The sequence below is a fragment of the Branchiostoma lanceolatum genome, chromosome 8, assembly GCF_035083965.1.
Source record: "Branchiostoma lanceolatum isolate klBraLanc5 chromosome 8, klBraLanc5.hap2, whole genome shotgun sequence".
NCBI classification, from domain to species: domain Eukaryota; kingdom Metazoa; phylum Chordata; class Leptocardii; order Amphioxiformes; family Branchiostomatidae; genus Branchiostoma; species Branchiostoma lanceolatum.
The window spans coordinates 20,251,499-20,260,855 of record NC_089729.1 but is presented as its reverse complement, the minus strand read 5'-3'; the positions used below and the strand labels follow the sequence as shown (position 1 = coordinate 20,260,855).

Below are 9,357 nucleotides of genomic sequence, written 5' to 3'. Positions count from 1 at the left end.
AATGTTCTGCGGGGTTAGCAGAGAATTGTTAAGAGGTTGTCTTCGACGACAGAATATAGAAACCATTTTTACGGCAACTGATTTCAGTCCAGGAAGGGGTAGAGAACCTCAGTCAAGACTTGTGTTAGCATACTATTTGCCAGTTTCATGACGTAGTCAAAGTCAGTCCGTATCCCGTGCCCAGTGTACGGAAAGCCTTGTCTCTGTGTCCTTTCTTTATCCTTACTATGTTAGGCTTCATAGCTGCATTTAAAAGAACTCGGATTTATCCGTTGGTTACATGTCAAGCATATCATTTTTTATTGAAAGTAGCAAAGCACAAAGCTTCTAAGAAAAAATCAATCAAAAGCAGTGACATAATGGTCTTTTTACAAAAAAATCCTGACATCTTTGAAACTTCTGACTTATTTACCTTTCAAAATCAAACTTTACTCAATGGAAAATATGAGCCTGTCCAAGCATGTCATCCATGCTTACAGAAGCAAAAACTTGAAAGACATTGAGAAACAGAAGTGGTATATGGGTCTAAATCTTTTTGCAACATCCAGAAAGTGTATGTCAAACATCGATAAACAGCAGTAAAAGCGTAATACAAACCAGCACCTTTTCTATGCCCTGAGCAATAGAATTCGTCTTTGCTATACAAAACGCCGTATCAGCAAGGCGTTGCCAAAAAGTAATTCCCTTGGGAATGCATCCGCGGGATTCCTAGAATATTTGGCAAACCGAAAGCAGTACTATACAATAGGCTCCGCCCCTGAGGTGTCGCCAAAAAACTAGACCTGAGCAAGGTTTTTGTAAAATACAAAAGCAATTCAGTACTTGGTACCTGCCTTTGTTGTCCAACATCATCCATGTGAAATAGTGATTGTCATCAAAGCATTGTGAATTTTAGTGCCTTAACATAAGGTCATTGATGCTCACTTGTGTTGCTGTTAAATTCATGTTCCTATAGACAGCTTCATTTTTGTAATCTTCAAGCAGATCCTAGGGCGGCAGGTGACAGCATCCGTTGGCCAAACTACTGGTATCTACTACCGGGGACAATGGATACTGTTTTGGCCAATTGATACTGTGCCCTGCCACCGTAGGATCTGCTTGAAGATTTTGGCAATAATCTATGATACCATATCCTAAGTTGAAATGTTGGAATGAAAGTTTGAAAGTACCATACATAACTGACTAGGTCTGTTCAGAATGACACCTAACTGGTATCCTCCTTTGCAGACTTCTGAGAGCGCCAGTGTTTATTTTGGCGCTGATTCGAAATTTTCAACATGGGCCAGATTCTTTAATACTGGGTAGACAGTTTCGCCGCGTATCATTAGAGAACCCGGCCCATGTTGAAAATTGCAAATCAGCGCTCCCCCAAAAAATAGATGAAAGTTTTATTGCTAGTTCATGCTCAGTGCTAATTGCAAGTACATTATAGAAATATAGGGAAAAACATACATGTGACAGTGAACTGCGCCCGACACTGTTGTAACAATAGACTACTTAATAGTAGTGTTGGCTATATCTAAACAGATAAGCTGAGACTCGTAGAAGTCTGCAAAGGAGGCTGCCTAACTAGGGTGTCGCTATCTAACATGGCAGGGATGTAGCCTGCATAGCAGGCTTTGAACCGGCTTTTTTGGGGCTAAATAATAACTATCAGCCACCCCGTAACCATATCACCGGCGAAATGGTTACGGGGTGGCTGATAGTTACGGGCTGGCTGCAAAAATGTATTATTTAGCCCCCAAAAAAGCCGGTTCAAAGCCTGCTAAGGAGGCTAGCAGGGGTGTGTCCTCCTCACATCAGCAAACTCCCAGCATGCATTGTGCCAGCAGTACAGGGCATAGATGCACAGGCAGTGCCACAACTGGTGACTTTGTCCGACGTAATCAAACTTTCCTGCAAGAAACATTAAAATGTGTATTTGTTGAAAACATTTACACCATAATCTATGGACACAAACGACTAGAAGGAAAGCTTGCCGGGTCCTGACTTCAGAGTTGTTAATGAATATAAGACACATTTAGAATGTGCTATACTGCAGTACATTCATGCTGATACAAATAACATTGCCTGACCTGGCCAAAACCTCTCTGGAAACTTGACCGTGTATGTTGCCGACATGACTGGAAAAAGACCATGTAGGTAGACAACCACTTGTTCCAAACAACCTACAGATGAATATAGGCACATGAAAAGTGTCATTGGCCCATTCCTGTGAGTGACATAACTTCGAAGAAGGTTATAGGGTCCCCTATAATCCTTATTGGTACTTCCAACACTTGATAGTGTCAAACATTGGTCAAACCATGTCATGCCTACTTAGCACTTGAAATAGCGATAATGCCAAAAGTGAAGTCCCAGTCATAATTTTAGACACGACATCAGTGTTGGCTATTGTTACCGTGGTAAGACTGTTGGTAAACCCAGGATCCAGAACCAGCCAGACGTGGAGTAAGGCGAGGGCCGGCGCCAGGTGCAAGAGAGAGGCTTGGAATAGTCTGAAGGGATGAGACTTCATTCCTCTCGCTGTGCAGAAAAGGAGCACCAAAACGAGCACAGCTAGGCTGGACAGGTACAGCCTGGTGTAACCCTGAAAAAGAAAGACAACAAAAAGGTTTCTTGAATGATTTTGCCCACTTTACACGTCAGATGGTTAGTAAAAGAACGCCCTAGCTTAGCTTAGGCACAAACTCACCAACACTCGATACGTTGTTCTGCTTTCCAGGCGGAGACGTCAAACAACCGGTACCCATTTCTGCGCCCTTCTCTTCCTGCCATCTGCTGTGGACTTTTTCTGTGCCAAGTGCTTAACTGATTAACATACTGCTACTCACCTGATAACAGTACAACCCGTAGGCGAACACAGGAACAACGGTGCCTCCTCCCGATACCCACACGCCCAGGATGTCCGCCACGTTAGCTAGCCGCGCCGCTCTCTCACTCCAATGGTTGATGAAAAGGTGCCAGGCAGCGTGACTTAGGCAGCATGGCTGGGGGAAAGGTTGTTAGTAGGGCAGTTTATATTGATTCTGTTGACTGGCAGTTATTAATTATCACTGACTGACTGTACATGGTAGTATTGATTGTGCGTATTGATTTCGTAATGACAGAAGGGGAGAAGGTTTCTTTCATGAAATTCGAGAAAGGAATTGAATGTAGGACTGATAATATTATCATACTTACTGAACAAGGCACAAGAACACAGGCGTGGACGAAGAAGTCGAAAGAATCCTGGCGCTCACGTGCAAGAACGACGCCTACCAGGTGACACAGAAAATACACCGCCGCCAGAAACGACGTCCAGAAATTCAGTGTCTCGTTCGTCCAACGGAAAGGACTGTAAAAGTACATCGTTTGTTTGTTTGATATGCATGTTTTTTTTACCAATTATCAATATTTCACAAGAGGAAGTCTGTTTGATATGCGCAGCCACACAAATATCACTCCTTGAGTCCCTTTCGGTGTTGCTCATCGCCTACCCCCGATGATTCATCACACGCATAAACACATGTACACAGGCGCTATTCTTGCTCAGTCTGATAGTTTGTTTTAATGAGGGTACGATAATAGGGAATATTTACGTTGTGAAACACTGTGCCGTCGACAAGTTGTACATGTAGCCGTTGAGGATAAAGGGTGAACACCAGCCGTTCGCTGTCCTCCACCTCGGCAACTCCCGGAGACTACAGCCCACCACGCCTTCACAACAAACAACACGGGGCGTTAGCAGGAGCTGCAGGTTGACCGTAATCTACTTCCTTTGTACTTAGTATATATTTTTGGTGCATTTTTTATAGATACGTCTTTAATAGCACCAGAAACGTTAGTTACGCTTCGACAAGTGGAAAAATGCACCCGTAAAAAGGACTTCAGAACGCAACTAATTTGAAGACATGAAGTAAAGCCACATATCTGCTTGGATAAATAAAACATATCTACGATTATATTTCTTAGGAAAGAGATACACAAGCAAACAAAAAGGGTCGCCCACTCAAGTATTACAAGTAGTTTATGCAAATCAATGACGCCATAGAACAACTATTAAAGAACAACGTCCGTATGCAAATTTGGGAAACCCGACGTCATTCATGCCGAGGCATGACGTAGTCCAAACCGCATGCCGTCCATACTGCGCATTCTTGCGTCCAGGGTTATTGGCAGATTGACCCCAAACACAGAGCAGACCTGAAAGGTCGGGTTGGGGTCCTAGAAAGGTCATTCCGTCTCAGCTATTCATGTCTTGACTCTTAAGGTTAACGTGTTTCCGTTTCTTTTGACTTGCCAAGTCATCGAGCTATGTGCTGCACCATGTATAGTCGGTCTATCCCCAGCTATTAAATCACATAGGCCAAATGTTCATGGCACTTTGACATGATTTACCCATTTCCAACCCATCCAGTGTGCATAGGATAAGGAAAGCTGGACCAGAAATTGAGAAGTGTACTGTCAGTGTATCATTATGTCTAAACTCACCAGAACACTCGATACGTTGTTCTGCTTCCCTGGCGGAGACGTCAGGCAACCGGTACTCATTCCTGTGCCTGACCGGGCCCTTTTCATGTTCTGCCGCTGCCATCAGTTGTGGAAAGGCGGCTGTGCCAATTATAAGATATGCCAGTCACCAGAAGTCAAGTTCTCATCGTCTATTTCTATCTGTATATCTCTTAAAATCTGAGGTCGCAAAAGATTATTGAAAACATAAACGGAAGTAATGGCGAAGTGATGCAAGTCAGTCGAAAGTGATGGATACAACAACTTTGACAAAAAATACAAACGATTCTAGGTTCTACCGAGATTTGAACTCGGATCGCTGGATTCAGAGTCCAGAGTGCTAACCATTACACCATAGAACCCGTTGATGTCACATACAAATGCATTTAGCTAGACAAAGACTACTCCGACCTTTGAGCCGACAGGCAATAACTGCAATCAAAGCAAAGGTGCCTCGCACACAACTATAACTTAAGTTCGGAGTTCGCGTACCTCCGCCAATTGGAAGCCACTGCCCTCGTTAGCCTATCATCGGCCACGCATAACTGTTGTGAGACGTCCTTCAGAAACATGGGTTTCATTCTCAAGACCTTAAGCCAGTATAGCATTTCACGAATGGAATGCAGACTGGTTTCACAAAAATTCTTTCATCTCTATTGTTTGTGAGCAAATATGCTTCGTCTTACATTTTGCGTTAGGACGTCTTGATACCTGAACACGATCTACAGACTGATAATAAGATTAGAATAACCTTATAGTCAAAGTTACTCAATAATGATGAATAAGTTAGCAGTTTGTCTGTTCCTCATTTATAATGTAAGAGGTTAACAATATTTCCTTCTAATGGGCAGCTTAGCTGTAGAAACTAAAACAAACATCAAGACGATCAGTGGCTATACAGTACTACCTTCTCGTCGAAATATCATTTGTGGCAGTACAACATCCGTCAACATTGGCGTGGCAGAAACGCCGTCTTAAAAAAAGGCTCAAAGAGCACTAGTGATAAAGCCTCATTCTTCGACGTAGAACAAAATTACAACGTACAATACAAACGATTATTTGCGACAAAGTGTGTTTCTTTAAGAGAAAGTTTCTCGTTGTTCAATTTCATTGACAGTTTCCAGTTATGAATTGTCAGTTTCTATCGATTGTAGTTAGTTGCGTGTGACGTTTCATGATTTATCAATCCATATATTTTTGTACATTGTCTGTGGTGACTCGTGCTATTTCACAAATTTGACTAGCATTTTAAAGCGCTCCGTATTTTCTTTTGTTTATACCAGTAAGGTTTATATGGTATTTCATGGCCTTGATAGTTGAAAGCAGCTAGTTTCTGACATTTACATGATATATGATGGAAAGACCGTTCAGTACGTATTTGACTAGAGAACGACTTCGTGATGACCTACTCATCGTTGCGTGTGTATCAGTGTTTTTCAAGTTTGCCCCAGGGCAATGGCAATGGAATGTGGGGTGGTGGGCGAAGTCCCTAAAACCAGGGTGTGCTTTTAATAAGTCCAAGCTGTTTTCAGTCTACACATTACTTAGTAATGGAGAAAACACATGAGAGGACTTACCGGAAGGGTTGTGTCTAGGTATTTTTATCTTGTCGTGCTTGTCAAAGCAACTTAACTGCTGTTCAGGTGGCACAGTGAAGGTACCGGACCGGCTGTTATTTTGTTGATGAACCAGTGTTGAAAGGAATGTTCCATTTGCATTCTTTACCCAACGAGCCGATACTTTGAATAAAAACTGTACATCTCATATATTCACTCTCTGTAAAAAGGGACACATGGACCTCGTGTTCAAAAACGATTTCTTTTTACAACCGGACCTGTTAGAAAATGAAGCATCTTGAAATACAATCACTTAATTGTGACACCCCCTTCCGATGCTAATGGTACAACCCGGTTTTTCAACTCCGATCCGTGGGTCAATAGCTTCCATGGTCAATTCTGAGCTTATAAAGAATGTGTGTAATGTCCAAGCAGATCTACGCGGGGCCGAAAAATCGTATATGCTAGCCAGATAAGCTCCAGTTTAGTTCCGTCTTGTAGCAGATCATACGGTGCCCGACTGGAGCCTTATCTGGCTGACTGGAGCTTCCCTGGCTAGCATTTATGATTTTTGGCACCGTATATATCTGCGTGGAGATTAGTAAATGTTCGACAGGTCGATTGAAGCTGAAGAGATGTTCAGTGGTATCGCTCCAGGCACCTGCCAATCTTGCTAGCTTGCCTTTTCGGTGAAGAAGTGAACATACTAGAACTAGATGTTGTAGAAAATTATTTACTTTTACCAAACTTGTTAATGTCATGAAAACAATCGCATGTCTGAATAGAACGTCCTTGGTTACCAATCCACAACGTACAAAAGTTGGAAGACAATGAGGAAGTTTAGAGGAGAAGAACATTCTTTTGTTGATGACTTCCACTGATGAATTTGTCACTGTTAATATATGTTGAAAGGGTTTGTACTCATGTACTCAAACGACCTGTCCTTTATGCTTACAATTTGTACGCAATTCAAACCTAAAAGGGAAAATTCAGTTTATTTCCCTTCTGTCGTCTTTGATTTCAAACCTTAAGATGTAATTGAAATTTAAATTCAAGCTCTTTATTTATCATAATGGGAAGTAGACATCAGAGGACTCCATACGGTCTAAGATCTCTTGGCATAAACGCTATATGGATCTTTTTACGGTTTGTCAGGCAAAGATACGAGTAAGGCACGACCATGGGTAACACATTTTTTTTTCTTAATTAAAATGAATACAAACAAGAATACAGTGCATGGTCATCAAAAGCTAAGAGACGATTTGATATGCAAGTCTATGATAATAGAATAAGTGATGTCTTTGTAGTTAATGTCCTCCTCGCTTCTCGAACTGTATTAATTTCCTAGTTACCAACATATCAAGAATCTTATCGAAGGTTGTTTATGTAATGATTTCTCACCTGGAATTTTCTACAATTTCTTACACATTTCACACACCTGGTATTTTTTAAAGTTCCCTGTTACCTTCATGTGTACAGCGCATATCTGTATTTGAGTATTCAATGCTGACAAATGTAGAGTCTCGATAAGTGAATATATAAGATGTTTCTCTTAAACATTCTGATCGGGACTTGACGTTGCAACTTGGCAGATGAACCTAAACTTGCGTTCACATTGAAAATCAACCCACTGCTTGAGGTACATTGCGCAATGCTGGTCACCTGCTAAGTTCGAGGGTTCCCCGTATGCCCACCTGCTGTAGCCGGTGCCCAGGGCGGTGCCGTCCATCCACTCCCACTGGCCCTCGTCTCGCTTGTCATGTAAGCCGAACCAGAAGAGGTCGCTTCCAGGTGCTGCATTGATGAGGGAGACGAGGTAGGCGTCGATGCCGGCGTCTCGGGGCATGGCGAGGGTGTCCCCGTCAGCCTGACAGGTTAGCGCCGAGTCGTTAAACGTTTTCAGCGAGAGAAACGCTTTGTAGCAGATCCGACGGTACTTCTGGTAACCATCAGGACTGGTTACTGAAAAATAGAATAAACTATTTGCCTCACAAAAAATGATAAAGACAATACCATGTCCAGGACTAATGTCCGGGGGGCACCGGCTGTCGTGGTCACAATTAAAAGTTTTCTTCACGCTACCCTGCAGGGGTCCCGTGGTGCTCCGGCAGGCACTCGGTGGCATTTTTGTAAAATCTTGTCACCTTCATCGGTCGGTCTCCGGTAGGTACCCGAAAGTTGCCCTGACAGTGTCTTGTAGTGACCCCTGTGGGGTCCGACAGGGTACCGCGTGCTTATCACATCCAGGTGGGGTAGTTGTAGGGTCCCTGCCAAATACCCCGCGAACGACGGTCGGGCATCAGGCAGGCTCCTGGTGGGCACTCGTCATATCTCGGGGGTATATAAAACTGTACTAGAGCTCAAAAAGAAACAAGATATACTAAGTTCACGCTTTAGTTCTGCTCCCCTGATCCTGACATTGTCCTACTTCAGGAAAACTGGCTACTTCCGCATGACCTGAACTTTTTATCTGAACTTGATGTTGACTTCCTAGCGTTTGGTACCTCACCTGTTAACACGGACGAGGGTTTCCTCCAGGGTCGCCCTTATGGCGGTGTAGCTGTCCTCTGGAGACAGAATATTGGTCTGGAGGTTAGTATTGAGAACACATTTTAGCCGCCAGAGTTATTTCTGGTGATACAGAAATGCTCCTCTTTTGTATTTATAGCCAACTGACTAAACTGGGTAAGATTGAGGCATGCATTGATTAATGACTTAGGTATCTCAAAGGTGATTCTAACACCCGTCCTGACGGGCGGTTCGCTCCCATGGTTCATAGCTTTTGTGAAGATAACAACCTTCATGTCAGTGTTGATGCTTTGCTTCCCAGTGATACCTTTACTTACCTTAGTGACGCTCATGGGACAACTTCTTGGCTGGACCATTGCGTTCGTTCCGAATCCATGCACAGCAATATCAGACATGCGGGTTCTCTATGAATTTATGTCTTCTGATCATTTCCCCTTACGGGTTACATTTGAAAGGGAGTCATTGTTAACAAACACAGCTGAGGGTGACATTCCACCTGTCATTATGTTAATGCCTTTAATTGGGAGCGTGCGACTCCAGCTGACTGCTACTGCACCTGTTCTGACTCACCTCTCTCTAATTTATCCATACCTGATGATATTGTCTACTGTAATGACCCTAACTGTGATAATAATGCTCATAGGAATGCTATTCTCTTCCTCTCTAACCAGATAATAAACTCTATCCAACCAGCCGCGTCCGCCTCACTTCCCACTACTAAACGCTCTTTTCCCCATTCCATACCCGGCTGAAACGCCGTTATGAAGGAGGCCCACTGTGC

The 9,357-nt window shown here is 43.1% G+C and overlaps 2 protein-coding genes and 1 non-coding gene across 3 annotated transcripts; all 3 read right to left on the bottom strand.

Annotated features, from left to right (window-relative positions):
• Window positions 1-276: 276 nt before the first annotated feature.
• On the bottom strand, window positions 277-6,175 carry LOC136440831 (adiponectin receptor protein-like). Its single transcript, XM_066436955.1, has 8 exons — window positions 6,069-6,175; window positions 4,474-4,593; window positions 3,582-3,699; window positions 3,184-3,337; window positions 2,835-2,990; window positions 2,402-2,590; window positions 2,076-2,168; window positions 277-1,896 (listed from the first exon to the last, which is right to left on the bottom strand). The coding sequence occupies exons 2-8, from the start codon at window positions 4,574-4,576 to the stop codon at window positions 1,795-1,797; spliced, it is 915 nt and encodes a 304-aa protein (XP_066293052.1). The 5' UTR covers window positions 4,577-4,593; window positions 6,069-6,175; the 3' UTR covers window positions 277-1,794.
• On the bottom strand, window positions 4,782-4,853 carry Trnaq-cug (transfer RNA glutamine (anticodon CUG)). The gene has a single exon. It is a non-coding gene; the product is annotated as a tRNA-Gln (tRNA).
• Window positions 6,176-7,599: 1,424 nt separating the features above from the next.
• Window positions 7,600-8,932, bottom strand: LOC136439566 (lithostathine-1-beta-like). Its single transcript, XM_066434986.1, has 4 exons — window positions 8,894-8,932; window positions 8,557-8,633; window positions 8,192-8,253; window positions 7,600-8,009 (listed from the first exon to the last, which is right to left on the bottom strand). Exons 1-4 carry the CDS (start codon window positions 8,930-8,932, stop codon window positions 7,600-7,602), a joined length of 588 nt encoding a protein of 195 aa, XP_066291083.1.
• Between the last annotated feature and the right edge of the window lie 425 nt (window positions 8,933-9,357).